General features: G+C 41.3%; 1 protein-coding gene across 4 annotated transcripts in view; it reads left to right on the top strand.

The window, feature by feature from the left end:
* Positions 1–25,873, top strand: part of cadm1a (cell adhesion molecule 1a) — a 491,156-nt gene that overhangs the window by 440,605 nt on the left and 24,678 nt on the right. For 2 of the 4 annotated variants that reach the window (XM_030745614.1, XM_030745615.1), the window contains one exon: positions 2,672–2,704. The exons of the other annotated variants lie outside the window; for them this stretch is intronic. In XM_030745614.1, the coding sequence (XP_030601474.1) occupies positions 2,672–2,704 (33 nt within the window). The remainder of the gene's footprint in view (positions 1–2,671; positions 2,705–25,873) is intronic. 4 annotated transcript variants of the gene reach the window in all.

Below are 25,873 nucleotides of genomic sequence, written 5' to 3'. Positions count from 1 at the left end.
GGCTCTAAATCAGGGGTCTCAAACTCAAATGACCTGGGGGCCACAGCTGGTTCTGTCATCTCAGCAGGGGGCCACTGTGTTTTTTTTATATATATATATATATATATATATATATATATATATATATATATATATATATATATATATATATATATATATATATATATATATATATATATACACAAGTACAAGTGCTTGTGTACTTATTTACTTAAGTATAAGTATAAAAGTAAAAAAGTACAGGCTTTGAAATGTTCTCAAAGAAAGTAAAAGTAGCAGCTTGTATAAATGTTGAATTCAGTGCATGAATCGCAGCATCAACAGTTTTGATTCAAACTCATTTCTGCTACACTGATGTAACCTGTAACTGTGACCATGAACACCAGTCCAACACAGAGCTTTACTGTAAATACAGTACAGCAAACTGACCTGTTTTCATACAATCTTTGAATTACACACAGTCAGCATACCTCATTTTGTTTTGCCAGTCTTTACCTTTAAATCTAGCCTCTCTTCTTCCTCACTTGTCCTCTTTCTTACATCTTTCTCCATCTCTGAGTGAGCTGCTCTCTCTTTTCTCTCCCTGGAAATACAGCAGCTCTTCTTTTAGCTAGTATGGGTGCACGTTTTCTGCTATAAGCTCACATGTTGCTAAATGCAGCGCTTTGATTGGTCAGATGTTTGTTTGCGAAAGTCAGAAAACTCAAACTTGATCCAAAAAATAAATGCCGCAAATTCATCCTGTGAAATGGTGCCGTCGGTGTGAACGGCTGCATTGACAACAGGTGAGTCCAAAAAATATTTTTAACGCACGAAACATTCGCACGAAATTTACGCATCTGGTGTGTAAAGGCCTTTCCACAGGTCAAATGTATCATGTGACCGACACAAGGTTGTGACACGTGTCAAGAGTGAGTCACAGACAGCTCTAATGGAGTGAATCCGCCCATTTTTCAAAATAAAACGTCGTTCAGCTGTTTCAGTGCGGCCCAGTACCAGATGGCCTCTGCGCTGGTACCTGGGGATATCTGATTTAAATTACACAACAAATGGTTGTCTTAATTGAAGGGGAAAGCAAAATTTTAAAAAAGTAACTTAAAGGGCCAAATTGTATTATACTTTTGACATCAATTCGCGGGCTGGAAGCAGGGGGGGCGGGGGCCTGAAGTGGCCCACGGGCCGGGAGTTTGAAACCCCTGCTCTAAATCTTCTCAAATGTGACACATTGAACACTTTCACGCAAAGCAGCCTCTTAAAACACACTGCAGTTTGACATGGTTAAAGAAATGTAATTGGTGGCTTAAATGGGAGTGAAAGTGGGAACTGTTTTTGTCTCACCGATCATACAGTGGGGTGTAGCAGTCTGTAGTGTGCACTGAAGCTACACGAGCCTTGGCTGTAATCTGTCTGTTTTACATATTGGCTGGGTCTAATATAAAAGCAGCCTAATCAAAGCAGCCAGCATTTCTAAATGCACTGAGCTGAAGGATCTCAAATACTGAGTTGCAATGGCTTAAGTCACTGCAGTATTTTAAATCTGCAGCAATGATCTGAACCTAATAAGCCATATGAAAAAAGCTACACATAATTTACTTTAAATATTTGCATTTGTGCAAATTCTATTAGTCACCACGAGGCTAATAAAAATGTCAGTGCATCTTTCAAAACTGGATAATGTTGTAGTAAACAAAAATTGACTAAAGGGTGTTACTAACAGCCACAATATTGACACAGTACAGTTCCTCTTGAGCAACAGTGCTGCTGACCAAAATGGCGAAGAAGTCATGCTTCATAGCAAATGCTTTACAACAGGACAGGTGTAACATCTGCTGAGACAGTGATTGTCAGTTTATCTAACAGCATCTGAAGCCCACTGATGGCAGACTCAAACATGTGCAGAAGCCCCCCCCCAAAAAAAAGAAAAAGAAAAAAAAATGCAAGCTGATACTTATCAGTCCAAATTTTATGCAGTCCCGGTCAAGATCCTTTTAGCTGGATTTACTAGTAGTGGAGCTAAAATGAAGGGTCACCACTCTGCACACAACTACAGGAAAGTGCATTTAAATTTAAAACCTGGTGTTGAAAAAGCTTAAAGTGATGAGAGCTGGCTGGCGATAATCTGTCTGGTACATCTCACCCATGCGGACTTATTTCAGCGATGAATTCCGTTACTTTGTTTCTGCTTTACTTAACTCTTTGCCGTGTGAAACACGGCCTTCATAAACTGCTGGTGAAATGTTTTCCAAGTCATAAACTGATACATCAAGACAGCTGCACAATTATTTCCCCTTGATAGTCTTTCGTTCCTGCACACCAAAGCTGCCAACAGCACATGATAATAGTCTCTTCCATATCTCCTCGAGCAGTAGCCGCGCTCCCCTCTGAGTTGAGCGTCCAGTGTGTACGGTGCAAAGTGTATTTTTGTGTGTGAATGCAAGCCTGTGTTTATCTCTGCACTGCCTTTGGTTCCCTTTGATTTCCCTTAAGTCTTATGTCTTTTGTCATGTTCTGGTCTTCTGAATGCTTGCTTATGGGTGTCATTTGTTTTCTCCCCCTGCCCTGCTCCCTCCCTGCCTCTCCCCCCTCCCCCAAATTCTTCTTTATTTGCATGCTGTTCCTCCTGTTCCACACCTCCCTCCACAACTGCCATGTCCTCTCCTTGTGTGCTCAGACACTGCGCCCAGCACTGAACCTGCAGCTCATGGTTGGTATCTCTACTTTCCTCTTTATGTCTCTTTTTTTTTGTGTGTGTGTGTGTATATTTGTATCTGCAGCCTGCCTGTTTTTACTGTTACACAACAGACATTGTGCCAGGCTGCCCAGCCTGGAAATGTCAGCTTTGTGCTGTGTCAGGTTTATGTTGGCCGTACTGCTCTGTCTTATGATAGAACCAAGTAACAGTCGGGCTACATTTGACTTTAATTGCAGTTATACTGTCAAACATATTTTACCGTTGCATACAGCCAGTTGTAGCATAAGCTAAAAACCCTTCTAATTCTTCTTGCTTCAGCTGCATTTGCAAAATGGTTTCACCAACTAACCAATTATAGAGTTTCCCTGAAGGTGCCACAGAGGAATATAACCCACACTGAGACCAGGGCCGATTATATCAGCAGCATTAGATGATATTGTGTGTTGGGGCAAAAATAGACCTCATTTAGTTGTTTTCATTTACTTGAATGAAGGTGATACGTATCATTTTCTAATTTTGCCTAATTTGCAGCCCCTTTTTTCCTAATTTTGTGGCTGCAGTTTCATAATTTGTGTGAACAAATTCATGAAGGCGTTATCACGAGCTTTCTGTTAAGCATGTGTTCATTTTGCAGAAATTTGAATCTCACTTCGCAGACTTCTAATGACCATCTTAGTGGGCTGAAGAACAAAAAATAAGAGCAACAGGCCTCTTATGACCTGTTTATGGTAATTAAGTTTGTTTAATAATCTTACGGTGGCATCAGTCACACAGCAAATGAGTCAATAAGACACACAATGGTTGAAATTTCTAAAGATACTGCCTCTGGGTTGATGAACCAGCCTCACCTGCCATACCAAGTTATTTTTTCCGTTTTCAACAACATTTTAGTATTAAATGACGGACAATACTGTGCAAAAGTCTCGACTCACCCCTTATTTCTTCATGCTTTGCTAGGAAAATTGGAAATAATGTAGGTGCAGTGATTTATTGATAGATGCGCAAACATACATGGAAATCCAGTCTATAAGGCAAAAACAAAGTTTGTATAATTTATACATTTGGTGTGAAGACCTTTATTCTTCAGCACAGTCTGAACTCTCCGAGGCAGCTTTCTTCTCACGTCTTTAAGCAGTCTTCAGGAATAGTTCTCCGAACTTCTTGAAGGACGTTCAAAGCTCTTCTTTGGATGTTTGCTGCATTTTGTTCTGTTCTCTGTCAAGATGATCCCAAACCGCTTCAGTAATGTTGAGGTCTGAGCTCTGGGTCAATCCATGACTGATTGTGTATGTTTTTTTTATCCACGTAAGCATTTACTGCAGTGTGTTTGGGATCACTGTCATGCTGAAAAGTGACACAATTACCAATCAGATATTTTGCAGATGGTATTGCATGGTGGATCAAACTCTGATGGTGCTTTTCTGCATTCATTGTTCAGTCACTTTTGACAAGATCTCCAACACCACCGGCTGAAATGCAGCTCCGAACCATGACAGAGCCTCCACCGTGTTTTACAGATGGCTGTAGACACTCACTGTTGTACCTCTCTCCTGATCTCTTCTGTACATATTGACAACAATTTGAATTTGAAAAATTGCCACTTTAGATTCATCCCTCCATCAGACCTGTTTCCACTGATTTTCGGTCCAGTGCTTGTGTAATCTGGCATACCTCAGCCTTTTCTCCCTGCTTCCCTTCCTTAATAATGGCTTCTTGACAGCCACCATTCCACTGAGACCATTTCTAGTAAGGCTTCAGTGAACAGTAGATCTATCAACTGAAGAGCCAGATGCATCTCTCAGGTCCTTTGTCAGATCTTTGCTGGATTTTTTCCAATTTCTTAGGACATGACTTTCAGGTACTGTTCGTCTGCTGAAGAGAGATTTTTTTAGGTCTGCCACTTCTTATTTTGTCCTCTACTTCTCCAGTTTCCTCAAATTTCTGAGGGACACAAGTTTTCAGCTGGCAGCTCTTTTAAAATGAACTTGTTTGTGCAAAAATACAATTTTATTCCTGTCAAACTTTGGTTTCTATGGCATTTGTGCTAGGTGCAGCTAAATAAATGGAAACAAATTATGGTTTTTTTTGAGAGGCTGCTAGTAACACAGTACAAAGATACAATTTAAAAGTTGTCTGTGTAGATGCAACACTGGTTCATACCTTCAGTTAGGTGCCTTTTTTATGCTGAACAATTAATTTCAAAGAAATGAGGGGTGACTCAAGACTTTTGCACACTACTGGAAGAAACAATATTATAAATTCATATTGAAAATTTGGAAACACTATAAATATTAGTGCCCGATGATCCAGCAGAGGGCGAAAGACGGGTCGGACAGCAGGTTTCCAAGAAGGTATAGATTTCATTTCTATGAGTGTTGGGCCTTGGGGTCAAAAGGTCAGAACTCTGTGTTGAACCCACACAAACTTTATATTCTGAAGGAGAGTTATTGGTTTGTGCCGAGCAACAATCAAAATTATACAGAAAAAAAGGCCTTGAGGTATAATTCTAAATGTTTCTGTAAATGCTTTATTATCTTAATTAATATTGTTCATTGGTTTGATTATATTTCATGCCCAGAAGTAATCAGAGGCAAATCTATATCAGAACTGCTGCTCTTTCAGATTCCAGTTATGGATTTAATTAGCGAAAAATAGTTGGGTTATTAGATTTTTGTCACACCTGAATGCATAATAATTCACATTAAGGGGAAACGAATACTTCTACTGTATGCTTTGGAAATGGCTTAAAATGTTGCATTCATCTTGATATCTAACATGTTTTTGTAATGTTGTCAAATGTGACCATGAAGCAAGAGGATTCATGTTGATTTATTATCACTATTAGTTATAGATCACTGTCATCCTGCTGGGATCTGGGGCCAATAAAGTGCCTCCTGAAGTTGTGTTGACTTCCCCTCTCAGCAGTCGCGAGGTCTGCTTCCTGTAAATGATGCTGAATGCTTGTACTGAAGAGGCCACAGCTGCTTTGTTCTCCTTTCTGAAAGATGTGTTTTTAGCATTTACGAGTTTTTGAATGGTTGCCCCAGATGTTCATCCCAGCTCATAATCATTTTTTTAAATGTTTGTAATTAACTGCAGTAGTGCATCATTAATATAATATTTGTGTTTACTGGTAGTTTTGCTAAGAGCATAAAAGAAATCACTTCAGTGGCTTCAATTTAGTCATATTTCTGATTTAAAATAGAGCAGTCTGAAATTAGCATAGTTTATGAATTCTGAGTTGAGTTCTAAAGTACATTTCCTTAATTTTTTATCTCCCCTTACAAACATGAAATAATAAACCGTACTATAAATGATTTGCATGGATTCTTGCAACACCTCCAAAATGTTTTTATTTTTTTAAATGTAAGTTTAATGTTTTGAAGTATATTTTTCAGCAAGTGAAATGTATAATACCAGGTAAATCGTACCTTTACTAGCATCACCATACACTTTATGGGTACCACCACTGTCCCGCCCCTAATTTTTTAAAATTGTATTTTAAAAATCAGATTTGACAGCTGATTCTCTAGTTTTTATGTCCTGGTTGAAATTAAAGTTTATTTAGGTAATGCTTCAAAATCGCTGCCCAAAAATATCCCAGGGGCCATTTCAAGATACCAGCCAGGTGGAGAGGCATGCTGTATATCTGTCTTCAGCTGATCCAGAGACAAAGAGTTCATATTGGCTCTCTGTTGAATGCAGAATTGAATTTAAACTTCTTCTCACATAAAGGTCTCAAATAATCAGGCCCCATCATATCTTAAAGACCAGAGGATTTCATCTCAGACTGCAGGCTTACTTATGGTACCCATAAGGAACAGAAGGCCCGTTTCCTGTGGAACCGGCTCCCGGTTTGAGTTCAGGAGAAAGACACCTTCTCTACTTCTAAGATTAGGCTTAAAACTTTCCTTTTTGATAAAGCTTATAGTTAGGGCAGGCTCTTAGCTATACCTTAGCTATGCTATTATAGGCTCAGGCTGCTGGGGAACCCACAATGCAGTGAACATTTCTTCCCCACTCCTGTCTCCTGCATGCTGCAGCTGCATGTCATTAACTCTCTTCCTCCCTATTATCTCCTCTTTTCCCTCAACCCCAAATCGGTCTCTGAGCCTAGTCCTGCCAGAGGTCTCTTCCTGTTAAAAAGAGAGATCTTCCTTCCCACAATCACCAAGTGCTAATCAAAGAGGATCATCTGATTGTCAGGATTCTCAAGGGTTACCTTGCCTGAAGTGACTTTAAGTTTGCTGTAAATTGGCACTGTATAAATAAAAATGAATTAAAAGATATCTCAGGGATTCTCCTTTTAAAATCAGAAGCCCAGTGTGTGGGAGTAGCATTCATATTGAATGACAAAAGTTTTCTCTTGCTGCTGCTGAGTATTACTTCAGTATCTCCCAAAGAACTTTAAGCTTACCATCAATTCTGCATGTGCTTACAGCACCTGAAACTGCTGTCCTCATCTTTGCAGGGCTTTCAGTTCATTGTTTAGCTGTCACGCCTGAAACTGTAACTGTTTTGGTTCACTCTCAGCACTCTTGCCTGATGCAGCAGCAGGCAGGGTTTTTTTTTTTTTTTTTTAAGGAAAAAGCTCTAAAAATACACAGTAGCAGCTAGCTGGTGAACATAACAGAGGCTTTGGCAGCTAAAGAGCCTGAAATTTCCCTCAGGAGTTTGTATAGACCACAAATAGAGGCAGACACAAAACTTCTGTATCAGAATAATTTTTCTTTTTCAAAGGTAAAACCAGGTTTTTAATGAATGCCACTAATAACAGCCTTATTCTAATAGTGGAACAAGGACATTATATGATTAGCCCAGGTCAGCATTTAACTGCAAGTGTTTGTTGTGCCCATATTAGTCTTGTTCAGATTAATGCTCCATAGCATCTCTGCAGAATCCCGAATTAAATCCTCTGCTCGCTCGCTTTGCTTCTACCTTAGAACCCTTCAACTGTTGCAAAAGCTTTGAGCAGTCGAATTTAAACTAATGCTGAAATCATTTTAAATACAGTTTTAACATTTTCTGAAATTATTCTAATAAGCTTTTCCACTTCAGCTCGTGTAAAGCAAACAGGGAAGTCACAGACATCAGTCAAGCACCTTCTTTACACACTTGCACAGTCCAGAGATCTAGCTAGCTAACCATCCATGCGCGTGTCCAGCCTGATTTCTCAATGCAGGAATCTGCTCAGTAAATAGCAAATTACTTTATGATTACTTAAATTTCAGTGAATACGGAAGCTGATAAGTCAGCAAATTCAAACGTAGTTATAATTGCACCCTCAATGAATCTCCAGGACACAGCATTACAATAGGTAGGCTCGAGATAATAACATTTCAACGCAGTGGTTAGCGCTGCTGCCTCACAGCAAGTGCTAACTACTGTAGGTTCGATTCCACCTTGGCCAGGTTCTTTATATGTGGAGTTTGCATGTTTTCCCCGTGTTTGCGTGGGCTTTCTCCGGGTACTCCGTTTTCCCCCCACAGTCCAAAGACCTGCAGTTAGTGGGGTCAGGTTCATTGGTGATTCCAAATTGCCCATAGGTGTGAATGGCTGTCTATCGCTCTGTGTTAGCCCTGCAACAGGCTGGTGACCTGTACAGGGTGTACCCCGCCTCTCACCCCATGACAGCTGGGATAGGCTCCAGCCCCCACCCACCCCCCCACCCCCCCACCGGACCCTGAACAGGATAAGCGGAAGATGATGGATGGAATGCTGACCAAGTGCACTCTAGCTGTTGCATAATTTTATGCTCTTTACTTATAAAAAGATAAATTTCACCAAGGACTGATGCAGCTGTAAACTCAGCTTCATCTTTAGAAAAGATATCAGATAAGCTTGATATAATTAAGCGTCATTCAGCTGCATTTACAGTGCTGAATGTTTCTCATATTTTGCACTAAATGAATGTATGAAACCTGTCTTTTACTTTCCATATTGTTGGTAGTTTGTTCAAGTGTGGCGTGTTTGTGTGTGAGTTAATGAGAGGAGAACTGTAAGACACTTGTATAGAAGTGCTACAGTATATGAATGCAGCCACTTGCCAAACAAGACACAGCGTTGCTGTGAGGAAGGGAGGAGATTAGAGCCTGCAGCTACTGTAAAACCTGTATCTGTTGGCCAGTACTCGGGTGAAATTGTTTTTTCTGTGCCCCAGACCTCATCTATCATTAAAAATCACTTAACCTCACCTCTGTGATCCATATAATCAAAATGAGTGGCACATTCCATTATTAACATAAATGCGGGTATTAAATGTCTGACTTCAGAGCAGCGGCAATGACAGGTTTCTCCCAGTGTTGCAGGTGTTTATACAACAAAAGAAAAGCAATCCAAGTTTTGTGCATTTAGTGCATTTTGTATGCAGGTTGGGCTGGACCAGGTGTCCCTCTTTATGTGAGGCTGCACAGGAAGTTTATCCCTTGTCCGTCATGTTGAGACAGTGTTCCACATTTTCCCTGGTTCAAGTTTTAAAACATTATAGTACAGGACAGACCCTTTTAGAAATTCTGGCTTATACCCAGTAGCTGTGAAGAGAAAGCAGAGAAGGCCATCATCTTGGGTCAAGTGCAGATTAACCTGTCACAGTCTTTTGCTGCTTTCCCTACACCCAGCTGGGAAAATTACGAGTCACCACAGAGCCACAGGCTATGCAGATTTAAGCAGAGTGTGATGGAAACTAACACAAAGAAAAAGAAATGCAGCTACTGTACTCATGACAGCCGGTGGAAGGCGATTCTTTTTTCCTCTTTCCTGTGTGGGAGAAAGTGACATAAAAAAAAAAAAAAAACAGGTAATCAAACAGACATCTGGCAATCTGTTGGCAAGGGAATTCAAATAAAATATGTTTTTCCTTCACATGCTAAATATCTAACATGCGTGTGCGTGTAAGTCTGACTTATCATACTTCTAAGCATTAGCGATGTGTCCTATATTTAGCTTTTAGAGTAACAGCTGCAATCTGAGTTTTTGTTTGGGCTAACTTGAATCAGCTGAATCTGGCCTGCATGACTCGCTCAACATGCTCCGAGTCTCAGGTTTCTTTGCATCACTACATCCCTTCGGAAAGCTAAGCGAATCACATTTGCTCATTTCAAGTGCCATTTTAAAAGTAAAAATTAAGAGTTTTGGTGAATCCCAATAACCGAGTTAAAAAGTGCTAATCCATGCTTATATTTCCAGGCCGAGGGTGTGACGCCAAGTCAGAGGCTGCAGCTTTCTAACAGCCTCTGACTTTGTCCACACTGACCGCCTCATTCCTTATATTCTCTTAAAAGGCTGTTGCCATGGCGATGTCCCGCTTTCCGTGACTAAAAGAAAAAGGAAGCCGAGACGCTGCTGAACTAGAAGGCTCTTCCCAAGATTGTACATTTCCCTGTAAAATAGGCAAGGTACAGGGGAAGAGGCGTGGAGGGCAGGAGGGAACAAATTAAACATGCAGCAGAGAAAAGAAGAGGGTTTGAGATGAGCTACCAGCGGACTGGAGAAGTGGGTGTTGAAACGTTTTGTTCTTATAAATTAAGCTTTAGCTCAGAAATGAGAGAAAGACCCAGGAACTGGAAAAACTCAGACATAATGACTGACTTTATTATGCATGTGGATAAACTCCATTGCACTCCTGGCTCTGCGAAGTTGTTGTGGTATGAAGTCATTTCACTCATGAGACCCGCAGAGTTGAAGCCGCTCATGTGAAACAAAAACTATAAAAAAAAAAAGAGTTATATAAAGACTTGGCTAAAATGATAACAGCTCATTTTCCAGGACAGCACAAACAAGTCTATTTCAAAACCTCAACCAAAATTCTGTCCGAGTAAAAACGGCTTCATAAACAACAGAGGACTTCAGTCGGGTGTGAAACAACCTTTGATGGATATTTGACTTGCAAACACAATCATATATGATTACATTTTAGGTTCCCTTCAAATTTCTGAGGGATTTTTATTTAAAAAAAGCACATTCATCTTCTTTGTGGCCACTTGTTCTCTCAAAAAAAGAAAGAAATGGATTTATTTAAATATATTTGCCAGAATCGTACTCATGAACACCACACCTGAAAACCAGATCTTTTCTTTCTGGTGGATTTCTTTTCATCATGTAACCTGCATGAGGTAAATCAACTCTCTGCGTACAGTTTGTTTCTTAGAAATGCACAAAAGTGGTTGACAGTTCAGAGGCAGCTTTTTGCTGTTAGATGTTCCAGCAGCATTTCTTCTTCTCATCTCACTTCCATCTCCTCACTCTTAATGAAAGGGCATGCTGGTGGAAGATGTCAGTTGCTTTTGCTGATGGCTAAGGTGCACTGACTAATTTCCAATCCAGAGAGGTGAGCACGTCTAGAAAGGACACACCTGCCAACGCGGCTGTCAGCAAGCATGTGAGAGTAGAGGGATAATTGAGCTGCGCTCAGAGACCTAATAGGGGAGAGGAATACAGCAGTATAATGGCCACTTTGCTCACAGTGGGATTGCAGTGGGTGAAGCACAGAACTTTTCTCTTTAATCCAAGGACTAAGCTGTCACATTTGAATGTCATTAAAGAGACAAGGCATTCATTAAATGACAAGGACACGGTGTGCCAGATTAATCAGGTACTGATGTGTAACAAATGTAGCGATTGTGACTTCAGAATTTGATTGCTACTGTATCCGGCAGCTACCTGCCGAAAGATCTGTGGAATCCGCGTGTGTCGTGTGTGTCTTGAATATGGAAATCATTTGGACAGACGTGTGTATTCAAATTTGGCAGAGTTCCAAATCTTTTGACACGAGGAACGGGTCGCTGCAAACTTCAGACAGCCGCACACAGGTGATCTCGGGTTGACTGACTATCAAAGCGACAGATGGCACTGCCAACATCACCGACTACTTAACATACTGGTAGGTGAAAGGGACACTGTGGCAAGTTTTTGATGCAGCATCAGTTTGATGATTGTGCTCACTCAAAAAACATTTTGGCCTGATAATGATGATGTGGTTTATAATTAGAATTCTTCTAAGAGTCATAACTAAGTCAGATGTGAACAGATAATGTACCGCGGGAATAAGTGCAACTCACTGCAGTGAATCTTTGATATCAGTCAGAGATAAACTTGCATATATAAGTTGAAAAGATCTCCCTAAAACGTCAGATATAGCACTGATGTCATTAAAATGGGACGTGGTATTAGCTATTTCAGTGTGCCTTTCCATGGTGATTAAGGTGCAAAATATATGAAGATAAATAAGAAAAAGATAGGCCTGAGGTGGGACTGTTGCATTATTGTCTATCTGTACTCAAACCATGAGAGGAACCAATGTCAGCAAGTTGCGATTGTCCTGAGACCTGTAATGTAAGCCTACCTGGGGAGCATGGTGAGAAGGTCGGCTGGCTGGGACGTCTCTGTGTTGGGTTTGCACCTGTGCCAGGATGGGTTCTCAGGTATTCCTTCTCACAGTCCAAATACATGCCTGTTTCTAAACTGGCTTTAGTTGTGTTTAGTTGTGTACTCCTCTCTCGCCCTCTGACAGCTAGCATTGGAAAAGTTAAACATTTAAGAAAATTGGTGGATGGATGTAACCTTACTTTTGACAAGAATGGAAGAACCAGAATGGTGAACCAGTGCAGTTCTCAGCTGCACCAACAGTAGTGGTAAAATTCAACATTGTGCATTTTGCATTCTGTATTATTCCAATCTTTTATGTCACAGACAAGTAATACATGTAAAATAATCTATTCACCATATGTGAATCATAGACATAGACAGAACAGACACAGAAATTCGTCTAAAAATAGTGATGAAGAAGCTGCAGGATATTGATTTAACTACAAAATCATATAGGCACTCGGCAACCTTGCTTTTATATAGAAAGATAATAAGAATACAACCAGCTGGCAACCAGTTAAATAGTCCCTAAGAGACACGTCGCAGACATGCTGCACTCATTGATGCAAACTGACTCAGATTTAATGGAACATGTTGGCACATCTGTCTGCATTTATAAATCTGACAACAGTTATTTGCAAACCTTCACCGTTCTGTCTCAGCATGATTACAGAGTAGGAGCGCGACAAAACGGGGGCACGGACACAAGATTCCTGGTGGCGTCCTGTGGTGCCTCTCAGCAGGATGTTAGTAGCAGATCGTTTGAGTTGGGCCCTAAGCGGATCGGTGAGCCTTTGGCTCATTGTCATGATCTTCAAGGGACAGTGCAGTCTGGTGGAGGGTATTGTCCTGCTGAGGGAGGCCGCTGCCACCATGAGAGTGTGTGTGATCAGTTTGTGACAATGTGTAGTTTTGTGGTACATGTTTAAGTAACTTTCAAGACTCAAGGTTCCCCAGCAGAACATCACGCTGTAATGTGATGATTAATGTACTTCGCTTCACCTGTCAGGGATGATGGACTGTGTTATGGTTTTAAGCAATGGAAACTATGTAGTTCATCAATTGAGAAAAAACCTTAACAATCTCGACAATAACATGAGTTTGTTTTGATTTGATCAAGTGAAGTCAATTACAGACTTTCTGTGTGTGTGTGTGTGTGTGTGTGTGTGTGTGTGTGTGTGTGTGTGTGTGTGTGTGTGTGTGTGTGTGTGTGTGTATATTTTACAGATAGATGCATTTGTATTAGAGGCTGGCACTCAGTGGCTTGAACCTGCCTTTGGGGCTTTCTTCAAATGAGGCACATATGCTGCATTAATTAGTTTTAGGCACACAACTGAGTGTGACAGGTGACAAACAGCCCCCTCGTCCTATTTAAAAAAAAAAAAATATATATATATATATATATATATATATATATATATATATATATATATATATATATATATATATTCTCACAAACTTACTTACACTTACACTCACTCCTTTCCTCAAGTGAAAGTTAACCTCTAAGGTTCTGTCTGTCTGGCTTTTTATGATGAAATAAACAGCGAAGTGCTGAAATACTTTAAATGTAATCAGTGGTTATTCTTCTCAGCTGTGACAGAGATGTGATGCTTTTAATTGAGCAATAGTTGCATGGAGTAATTTTTTTTTTAGAATGCCAATCAGTGGCACAGCTCTACAGACATTATTTTAGAAATATAGTAATAGCAAGTAACAGTTAAGTCATAGAGCCATCAGTCTATATATATATAAAATGTCAGTGCCACTTGACCCATTGTCCTTCTTCCATCAAAAACATTGTGCTACATTCTTGTTTCATTGCAAAACTGATAAAGTGCTATGTGAAAATATTGCATTATGCTCTTGTGCACTGGTGTTTCAAACATTTGCATTAATTATTTTTCATTAAAATTATTTTTTGTGATTGTCACTTGGAAATATTCATACTATGTATTTATTTATTTTTTATCATGTTGTTAATGCGCTTGTTTTTAATGCGTGCACCAGTCGGACCACCAGATGTGCACACATCAGTGAGATTATTTCACACTAATCCAAACTGTCAATCATCCCCATCTGTCGCCCAGGTCTGCTACCTGCTGAAGTGAGAACACCTGCAACACAGGAGCAGCCTCACAGTAACTGCTGCCACATTAAGCCCCTTTTAAACCTATTGTAGGAAAAGTTTAGCATATTTGCTATAATGATAATGTATAAAAATAGCATTAAATGTCAGTGTAATTACAGACAAAAACAGTGCTATTATGCTCATGTAATATGTCCTAGATTATTATTCTACCCATTTTTACTAATTGCATTTACAGAAATATATGTACAGGTTTGAATTATCTTCTTTATTTAGGTGCTAAGTGGTTATTTTCCAGCTGGGGGCATGATTATAGTCAACCATAATCTCAAAGGGGACCTATTAGCTACATATTTTATCCCTAGATTCTAATAGTGCAGTTTTAGAATTTACAGTTACAGTATTTCCATTAATAAATGAATCCTTGCTCACCTTACACTGGGGCTTGAGCAGCCCCTCATTTCATCCACACTGTAAAACAAACATTTTACCTGCTCCATTTAGGCAATTTTCTTTTGCATGGTCGCACCCTTAAAAACAGAAGGTTTGAACAGCAGGTAGATGGAGCTGCTGTGAACACAGCCAGAACTGTGTAACATGACAATATTAAGGATATCCCTTCTCTATGGTATCATAAATATCGAAGAGTGGGAAAAAACTGAACATTCAGAGCCGTTTGAAGGATAACTTGACCTCATAATTTGAAACTCTGGTCATCCTGAATAAGAACATCCATCATTTTAACAGTCTATGTGTGACACAAAGTAAGGAAAATATGGAAAAGTGTTATTTTTTCCCCTTTAAACTGTGTATATTGTGCAGCATCTAGGTATCATATCTGCAAATATGAAACTAATAATAAATGCAAATGTAGATGGTCTTCACACATATTTGGCTCCCGATACCCTTAGTTGGCTTCTGTGAAACACTGCAATGTGTATCTTCAATCACACATACTAACTCACCAATGGTGGCAGATTTACCATGCCCGTGCCCAAGGACACTTCAGCGTGTGATCTAACTGCCAGTGATGCAGTTTAGTGGACAACCCACCCTACTTCCTGTGCCACAGCTGTCCTACATGGAGAAACAGACCTGGTTTATGGGGTGCTGTGGTTCCCTGCCTCTCCTTTTCATTGTAGCTACTTCCTGTCTTTACCTATTTTTGTCCTCCTGCACAAAGTAAAGCAGGAGGATATTGTTGCCATACTGTCATATTTCTCCCATATTGGCTTTGCTCTATTAGGGTAATATGCTGGCTTAGTTGTAAAAGTACAGTAGGATGGGAGACAGAGCCTTCAGCTTTCAAGCCCCTCTTCTGTGGAACCAGCTCCCAATTTGGATTTGGGAGGCAGACGCCCTCTCTATTTTTAAGATTAGCCTTAAAAGTTTACTTTTTGATCAAGGAGTTTTTCCTTCCCACTGTCGCCAAAGGCTTGCTCATAGGGTTGTCATTCGGTTTTCTCTATAATTATTGTAGGGTCTTTACCTTACAATATAAAGCATCTTGAGGCGACTGTTTGTTGTAATTTGGCACCATATGAATAGAAAAGAAAAGAAAAGAAAAGAAAAGAAACGAAAAGAATAGAATAGAATATGTCTGGACATCTGTTTTACCATTCTGGTCTACAGACTCCAAAACCAGAAGGAGCAGAGCCATAAAATTTAACTAGCTACTGACTTGCTAAATAGTTGCTAAATAGTGAGAAACTAGGGAATGCAGATTTTTCTATGTAAAGAGCCTATTTATAGTAACAGTATAATCAATTCTAGGTTGCAGCCAACTTCTGATTGGCGGAGCATTGTCTAACATGTTGGTCAGGGGTGACTCATGGCCATAAGTAGTACAGACTCATCATTGAGCAAAATTAAAGCCATACTTACTGCTCAGCAATATTGCTCAAAGCAGTATGGGTGCATTATGTAGTAATATTCCTGTATACACATGAGTATAATATGATGTGAAAACCTTGTAAGTTTGCATTATGTCTGCCTTATTGTTATAGATTATATAAACGAAAGGCATTATGTAGTATACAGTACATCATTATACAAACGTTCAGTATGTACTTTCTTTAATTTGTTAACCATGGAAATTTATAAATAGCTATAGAAAGCTAAAAAAAGAAATGTTTTCAGAAATTATGTAGCTTTGACAGATTTTTCAAGCAGATTATTTAAAGATTTAACCTACAGACCAGCAGCTCCTTCTCCTGGGTTTCCATGGCTGAGCAGCTGCATCGAGCCCTTACATCATGAAGCCCAATGTAAAACGTCGGATGCAGTGTAAAGCACAAGAGCAGTGGAGAAGTGCTCTGTGGAGTGACGAATCACACTTTTCAGTCCAGCACTCCAGTGGACGAGTCTGGATTTGTCAGTTGCCAGGAGACTGTGCCAGTGAAAGGAACTCTTAATGCTGCATCATACCAAGACATTGTGGATAATTTGATGCACCCAACTTTGTAAGAACAGTTTGGGGATGGCCCCTTCCTGTTCCAACATGACTGCACACCAGTGCACAAAGCAGCTCCATAAAGACATGAATGAGACAGTTTGGTGTGGAAGAACTTGACTGGCCTGCACAGAGTCCTGACCTCAACCTGATAGAACACCTTTGTGATGGATTAGAGCAGAGACTGTGAGCCAGGCCTTCTCTCCAACATCAGCGTCTGACCTCACAAATGTGCTTCTGGAAGAATTGTCAAAAATTCCCACAAACACTCCTAAACCTGTGGAAAGCCTTCCCAGAAGAGTTGAAGCCGTTATAGCTGCAAAGGGTGGGCTGACATCATATTAAACCCTATGGATTAAGAGTGGGATGGCAGACGAGAAGGCAGACGAGTGAATACTTTTGGCAATATAGTGTAGCTCTTAATGAATTGGAGTGAATGGAGCTAAATGGCTTAAATAATTGTTCACACCTGGTGTAGAAATGTTTTTGCTAGGATTTTATTGACTTTTGTCTCAGTGTAATTGAAACAGTAATAATTTCCCTTACAGTGGTACACATTTTGCCCAAGATAGCATTATTCTACCTTATATTCATATTGGTTCATGTAGTCTCTTAATGGTTCCTGTTTCCAGCCAGTAACTGCAATAGCATTTGAATTTATAATTATATGAGAACAGAAATTTACATACAGTATGTAAATGCAGAAAGGATTCTTTAAACACACATGTCAAACCTTGCTACAGCAGCAGAAAATATACCAGGTGCTACTTCTATCAGGTAAGAAGGGGAAACTGAGGCTGTAGTTCACACATTCTCACCAAAATTGAAAAATAGAAGATTGGAAAAATGTACCTGAGCTGATGAGTCTTGATTTCTGCTGCAGCATTCCGATGGTAGGGTCAGATTTTGGCATAAACAACATGAAAGTATGAATCCATCCTGCTTTGAAGCAGCAATTTAAGCTCTTGCTGCTGGCGGTGGTGGAGGTGCAATGGTGTGGGAGATATTTTCATGGCACACTTTGAATGGCACACCAAAATGGACCGAAATCTCTGAGGAATGTTTCCAGCACCTTGTTGAATCTATGCAACTAAGATTTAAGGCTGTTATGAAGGCTAAAATGGGGTTTAGCCCAGTACTAGCAAGGTGTACATAATAAAATGGCTGTTGAGTGTATAGTGTACATTTATTATACTTATTGATTAGTTTAGTTAAGCAAGTTATTGCTTAACACAAAGTCGAAATGAACTTCTGTGCTGGTATTTGGTAATGAAAGATAATCACTTGATCAGCTGAAGGAAAAGTTGAGGATTCAGTAAAGCTTAGTTTGTGGCATAGAGACACGGATGTTTTGCAGCAGTTTGTTTGATTTTTGTGGAGAAATTTCACTGAAAATCAACATCTTCACTGGTTAGAGGAAAAGTCTCACAGTCATCTACAACATAAGGATTAATTCTGTGTAATATCTGAAACCCTTAAATAGGGTTTCAGTAACCTACTACTTAGTTATTCACTGAATTTGCTTACCTTCATTACTGTATCAGTAATATTAGAATATTTAATTGGGCTAGGGGTAGCCCACAGATAAGCCTTTTGCTGTCTTCATGTGTCATGATAAAGCTCACAGACACCCGTTGAAAGTGTCCCTCATTGCTTCCTTTTACCTCAGAATCATTGTGCTGGTTGACAGTTTGCAACCTTTTTCTAACTAATATGCAAATTAGGATCTTATCACAGTGCAGATAAGCTGTAAATGCTAAGGCCCATAGTCAGATGCTATTATCAGGACCACAACTCAGGACACAGAGAGCATGTCACTAGACTGCAGAGTGACGAGATGCAGCATTGAGTATTGCTCATTAAAGACAAAGGGCAGACACAACCCTCCTTAATTAGCACAAAATAACTTGTCTTGGCTTCGTGTATTTTTTCAGTGATGCCATATTTCTTGGATATCATGCCAGTCATTTATCTTGGATTTCATATAAATCATGGGATAATAAATTATATTGAATTTATTGCTTAAGTTTTAATTTCCAGAATTTGATTAATACTCCAGGCTCCTAGCAGACAGAGAAAACAGGTGGTGAGCAGGAAATGTGGTACAAAATATGATCCCAAGGCATTTGACCTGCATGTTCCTTGTTTTTGAATGCTCTTATTACAATTTGCATGTAGGCCTACTGTTGCCATGACAGCAGCTAAGTCTTGAAACGTTCATCTGAGACAGTTGTACTGTTTTTGAGTTTGAGTCATCCAGCATCGGCACGGATGATGTAGGGTGGGGAAAGAAAAGTTCGAGTCTGGCTGGATTTTGTAGGGAAACACCTTTGTTCAGTAGTGTGGAATTCGGGTTACATTCTATATCTATTATTTAATACTCAAAAAATAAAAATGAGATCTGAGAGGAAATTGAAATTGATTATTAATAGCTGGTGTACAGCACCTTCTCCTCCTTCCTTTTCTAAATGGAGCTTGCAGCTCCAGCCCCCGAGGTCTCTCTAAAGGCTTTGGTCACTCTGTTGTGGCATTTTTCTTCACTTACTTGCTTCTCTCACTTGGCTTTCAGTGTGAGTTTTGGCAAGCAAAGCTAGAGTAAATGTTTTCCCTGTTTAATTCTGCAGTGCGCGCACCCAGAGATCTGTCACTGCAAGATCTTAAAATTCACCAATAAATGTTATTTTCCAGGACATTCTCACTCCCATCACATGCTGACTCTTGGTCAGGTCCCCTTCTCATCACATTTTAACACACTTAGTAGGACCCCTCTAACATCATTTTCCATAATGCTGTCACCAAAACACCATTTTGACAACTGAGGCAGCATAGCAACAAATAAGACTACGCTAGCAGGTGTGGTGGCACATGACATCATCACATGGTTTCTAACTACAAAAGGGGAGCTTGAACCTTATCAGGGGCCAATTTCAATATTTTCATTTTGCTTTCTTTTTTTTTTTTTTTTTCCTTTTCTTTAGCGGAAACATAACTGTTATGTTTAGGAAAACATCATGACTGGACTAAAATACACACTTTCACAATGCAACAAGGCAAATGTTTTTCCATCTACAACAAGCTTCATCGTCATTTACTTGATTACCACATGTATTCTGCCATTCTGCTGCATGCAGCTGGTATTCACAAGATGTCTTTTGGAGGCAATATTGGATGCCAGAAAAGTCCTCTTTTAGGCCTCAGTCACACAGGTCTAGAAGCCAGTGAGCAAACCCCTGGCAACTTCTGGTCACTAGAGAAAAATGTGCTTTCCCCAACTGGTTAGTGAGTGGTTCCTGGAGGTCGCAATACGAAGTGGTTTTCAAAGAGGGTGCAGCACCAAAACCCTCCTTATGATTGCTTTTATTTATTTAGCCTCCATGGAAGGTGCCAACTTGTCTGCAAACACTCCTTTACTCTCCAAGCTTTAGTGGAACTTAAAGTCACTCCCCTGCTAAATGTCATGCACGTCCCGTTGCATGTGTACCCAGTACTGTCTTTCGTGACTATTAAGGGACTCGGAGAAGGCTGTACTCAACCCTTGAAACAGAGATTTCACGACCGTCACTAATGGATTTCCTAAATTAGGATCAAGTCTTTTAGGAGGTTGTCTGGTTCTTTCCGATCGTCGTACTGGTTGAGTTGTAATGGGATCAATACTATCTGTTTCATCAGGCACCTCAACTGATTGGCTTACTGGATCTTCGACTGAATCTCCAGGAGGTTCATCCAGCATGGTGATCGGTTCATTTTCCACTAGGTCGTCAATTCCAGTATTGGTTCCATCCGGTTGGGTTCCTACAAGTGAGCAATCCGTAGGTTCATCTCCATTTGGATCTTTCTCCATATTTGGTTCTGCATTGGCAGTGGTTTCAGATAAGTCACAATCAGGTGGGTGTGTCACGTCCGGTTTTTGAGAAATTTTTGGATATTCGTGCACAGTAGTAAATCTGGCTATCTCTTCACATGGGGATTCCTCAACCCATCGAAGCAGAGGTTCATCGTCAAGTTCGGTTAACTGTTCATGGTCATTATTTCGTGAAACAGCAGTCCGACGTGTCTTGGAACAGCGAATCGGTTCTGGTTCAGATGTGTCTGCTGCATCGGCAGGAAGACAATTGCAGGGAAGCAAAAGGTCTCTGTGTAAAGTTCGGGAGGGACCTTGCTTTGACTCAGGCTTAACCGTATAGACGGGTAAGTCACCAGCACGTTTGACAACTACATGGATGTCTGCCTCCCATTTATCAGCAAGTTTATTCTTACCACGCAGCCTCACATTTCTAACTAAAACCCTGTCCCCAGGTTCAAGTTCAGAAACAGTGATTTTGTGGTTAAATCTGGTCCTATTCTTGTCCGCCACTTTTTGAGCGTTCTCTGAAGCTAACGCATAGCTTTCCTCTAGCCGTTTCTTGAGACTTTCAACATATTGCGAATGTGTCACTTTTTGATCTTTGTTGAGAGGAAGTCCGAACTCCAGATCAACTGCCAATCTGGGTTTTCTGCCAAACATTAATTCGTAGGGAGTAAACCCTGTCACGTCATTGCGTGTGCAGTTATACGCGTGTACCAGCGGCATAACATACTCTTTCCAGTGGGACTTTTGTTTGGATTCAAGTGTTCCTAACATGCTAAGCAATGTTCTGTTGAACCTTTCAGTGGGATTACCCCGTGGGTGGTATGGGGTAGTTCGTGTTTTCTTAATGCCTGAGATCTCACATAACTCTTTTATTAGTTTTGCCTCAAAATCAGGACCCTGATCACTGTGCAGGCGCTCAGGTATGCCGTAGTGAACAATGAATTGGTCCCACAGGCACCTGGCAACCGTTTTTGACTTCTGGTTGGGGGTAGGCAACGCAAGAGCAAATTTAGTAAAATGATCAGTTATTACGAGGATGTTGCTCGTATTGCTGCTGTCTGGTTCCAGACTAAGAAAGTCCATGCAGACTAGTTCTAGAGGTCGTGTGGTGGTTATGTTAACCAGTTTAGCTGCTTTTTCAGGGGGACACTTTCTTCGTATGCAGCGATCACATCTCTTTATTTTCTGCTCAACCTCCATCGCCATACGAGGCCAAAAGAATCGTGCTCTGACCAGGTTAAGTGTTCTGTCATAACCTAAGTGGCCCATGTCATTGTGCAAGCTTTGGAGTACTGGAGCTCTGAGCTCCTCCGGAAGAACGAGTTGGTGCGTCACTTGCTCTCCATCTTGTCTCCTCCTATATAATACCCCATCATGCATCTCCAGTCGATTTAGCTCCCTGAGCAAAATAGGAAGATCCGGGAGTTCTTTCCTAGCAGTTGGTGGAGGAGTTACACCATGTTCGATTTGTTCAGTAACTTGCCTGATTGTCGGGTCTGCTCTTTGTTTGTCCATTATTTCTGATTTGGACAAGGCAGGAATAGTTGGTAAACCAGGGTGTTCCTCTGAACCATAGATGTCTGGGATCGCTTCTGCAGAGATGGTAAGTGACTCCACAAGTGTAACACCACTATCATGACTGTCACTCCTGATTTTGACAAGGTGATTCTGACAAATGGCTTGGACAACATCACTATCCACGAGCTCTGTGGTGTCGTTCGCCGCTAGATGGCGCTCTACAAACCGGCTTACACGCTCCTGCTCTTTTTGGGACTGGACATCATTTACAAGCTCTCCTTGAGGACGTCTAGACAACCCATCTGCGTCTAGGTTTTGCTTACCCGCTCTATACTGCAACTTAAAGTTGTAGGTTGACAACGCGGCAAGCCACCTATAGCTGGTGGCATCTAGCTTAGCAGAGGTCAATATGTATGTAAGCGGGTTACTATCGGTAACCACTGTGAACTGTCCACCATACAAATAATCATGAAACTTTTCAGTTACTGACCATTTGAGTGCTAAAAACTCCAACTTGTGAGCTGGATAACGTGCTTCGCTCCTTGATAACCCGCGGCTGGCAAAAGCTATGGCCCTGAGCTGGCCTCCCTGATCCTGATAAAGTGCCGCCCCTAACCCGGTGGTGCTGGCATCGGTATGGAGTACGTAAGGCAGCTTTGGGTCTGCAAAGCCTAAAACCGGGGCTGAGGTTAGCTTTTCAATGATAGAACCAAAAGCCTTTTGACAGTCTGTGGTCCATTGGCTCTCAAATGGCAGTCTGGGGTCAAAGTAGGTCTGTCTGGTATCTTTGAACTTTGAGTTTTTGCGGAGTGGTGGGTACCCACGCGTGAGGTCATTTAGAGGACGTACTATGGACGAGTAGCCTTTTACGAACCGTCTGTAGTACCCTGAGAATCCTAAAAAAGATTTCAGTTCTTTAAGATTCTTGGGTCGTGGCCAGGTCTTTAGAGCCTGAATCTTTTCGGGATCAGTCTCAACACCGTGTTCAGAGATTATGTGACCGAGGTACCGGACTGTTGTTTGGAAAAACTTACATTTCTCCGGCGATAACTTTAGCCCGTACTCTTTAAGACGGTGGAGCACCCGCATAAGTCGCCGTTCATGTTCCTCCAAACTATCTGAAAAGATGATGAGGTCATCTAAAAAAACCAGAACCTCTTGCAAGTTCATGTCACCAACGCAGCGCTCCATGAGTCGCTGGAACGTGCTTGGGGCGTTGGTTATGCCCTGTGGCATTCGGTTGAATTCCCAGAATCCAAGTGGTGTTACAAATGCGGTCTTTTCTTTGTCGGTTTCTTCTACCTCAATCTGGTAATATCCGGACTTAAGGTCAAGGACCGTAAACCACTTAGATCCTGACAGGGCTGAAAACGTTTCTTCCAGATTTGGAAGAGCGTAAGAGTCTTTTATAGTCTGCAAATTAAGTTTGCGAAAGTCTATGCATAAGCGCACATCATTGTTTCGTTTTCTCACCACAACGATGGGAGACGAGTAGGGTGACTGTGACTCTCTTATCACACCTGCTGCAAGCAGCTCCTGTAGGTGTTTACGCACTGCCTCAAGGTCTTGAGGGTGTATAGGGCGTGCTCGGTGCTTGAAGGGAGTCGGATCGTAAAGCTTGATGGCGTGCTTCACTTGGCTTGTACACCCAAAGTCAAGATCATGGGATGCAAATACTTCTGTGATGTCATTGAGTTGCTTGGTTATCCTCTCTTTCCACTCAGGTGGAATCGGAGAGTCACCAAAGTTGAAACTCATCGGTGTTTTGGTTGTGGTCGACTCACCTCCACTACTGACACTGTGCTGGGACAGAATACAATGGAGAGCTCCAAGTTCTGCGATGACACAAGTGGAAGGAATGGTGATATCCTGTTCTGTTTCATTTGTAATCATTACAGGTACTTTGTGTGGAGCTCGTGAAGGGAGTGTTATCAAGCAAGATTTAACACACAAACCACCAGGCAAGGAAGACTGAGAGGGGTGCTCAACCATGGCACATGTGTCAGTTACAGCACTGTGAATGTTTGCAGATCCTTCCAATATTACTGTTTGGCCTGCTGGAACTACAGCTGCAGACTTATCTGACAGGGTAACTAATCCAATGTTCCCATCTTTGGTTTGTGTACGTCTTAGTTCTAGGGTCTTCAACAGTGCTCTATACCCACAAAGACTAGGTAAGTAACCAATGGTCTTAATGTCCAAAAACTTCTCATAAAGGACATCGAGTGTGTTTGTTCCAACTAGCACCGGTGTCTGACTGTTCGGATGAGCATCCGGAACAACAAGAGCCAAGGTTGGTATGTCAACCTCTACCTCTAGGAAGTCTCTTGGGAAGGTAATACACATCTCTATATAGCCCAAATATGGGACGAGCTGTCCTGCAGCACCCTCCACTTCCAAAAGGTTATGGAGTGGGTTAAGGTTTTGATCTGGGAAGTTTTGTTTGTAGAAGGACTCAGAAACAGTGGTCACTTGTGATCCTGAGTCAAGAAGACAATTCACATGAATGCCAGAAATGTTAACTACAGCTGTGCATTTAGAGCCAATTAATCCTTTGGGCAGATTATACCCCTGTGGCTTGATGACAGACTGTTTAAGGGTGGCTCTTTGCTTGTACTTAGTGGGACATGACTGACTGCCTACAGCCCCCATTTGCCCCGCAATAGGGACTGTTTTTAGTTTAACCGTCCTTTAACGGCTGAGGGATTCTCAACCTCCCACTTCCTCTGCTTCTCTCTAAGCAGTTTGCGCTTTTCAGAAACTAGAACTGGGTTTGGTTCATTTTCACAGTTTGGCTTGATGTGACCATCTTCTCCACATTGGAAACAATACCACGGCTTGGGTGGTGAACTCCAAGTTCTGACTGTTCGTTCTGTGAGTTCCTTGGTCACCTTTCCCGGCTCTCGTTTCTCTTTTGGCTTTGTATTTAGTGTCTTTCTTTCATTCTGTACTTTTGATTTTGCCGTCAGTTTTACTAGTTGGGAGTGGATCTCTGCGACTTGTTTTGAGAGGTCTTGAATTGAGCTTAAGGTAGTTGTGCTATCATTTTGATCTGAGCAGTCTTTGATGGTTTGGAGGTGAGATGTCACTTTTTGCTTGGTACTGCTCAAATGTTGTCTCATTCGCATGTTTTTGGCAGCATTTTGGTCTTCCTCAGTGCGTAGCATGAGAAGCAGATCAGGGAAAGTTGGTGGGGTTTCTCGCTTTTGTTTTAGCTGAAGCGCAGTTAAAAGGGGATCGTCCCAACACCCTCGACAGAACTGGGTGATGAGAAGTCTGTCAAAGTCATGGCTTGAGGCACCGCCCCGCTTCACAGCGTGAGTTAAAGCTATGTGAAGACGTTGCAAGTAAGACGATGGTTTTTCACTTGTATTCTGGAATGTGTCTAGAAACTTGGCGTACAGCTCCCCGCCATCTTGAACTGCCCCATAGGCAGAGTCTAACAACCTAAGGTATTCTGCAGGCGAGCTGCTAGGGTTCAAATGCTTAATTACATCAGCTGCTGGGGGTAAGACCGACTCAAGGATCTTTCGAGATTGTTGCACTTTGGAAACGGAGGAGTCACTCATGAGTAGCTCCACACTGGAACGCCATGTGTCATAATCTGGCTCATATGTTGGCCGGGGGTCTTTGCCAGAAAAAGCTCTAAGTTTTTGTGAAAACTGCTGCGCTGCATAATCTTCTCTCTTTACAATGTGCTCAACTACCATACGCTGCACTTCTGGAGGATTTAAATCATGTGCAGATATGGTGGTCATGCTATGAGCTGGGGTACTCGCAGTGTGATCTGACTGGCTCGATTGTTGTGCACCTTGAACACTGAGGTCAGCTGCTGCAGGCTGAGGCTCGACCCAGGAAGAAGCTGGTGCATTCTCAGGTAAGTTGATTGACTCTGTGTGATCGTGTCCA

This window comes from Archocentrus centrarchus, chromosome 14 (assembly GCF_007364275.1).
Source record: "Archocentrus centrarchus isolate MPI-CPG fArcCen1 chromosome 14, fArcCen1, whole genome shotgun sequence".
Classification (NCBI taxonomy): Eukaryota; Metazoa; Chordata; class Actinopteri; order Cichliformes; family Cichlidae; genus Archocentrus; species Archocentrus centrarchus.
This window is presented reverse-complemented; position numbering and strand designations above follow the sequence as displayed.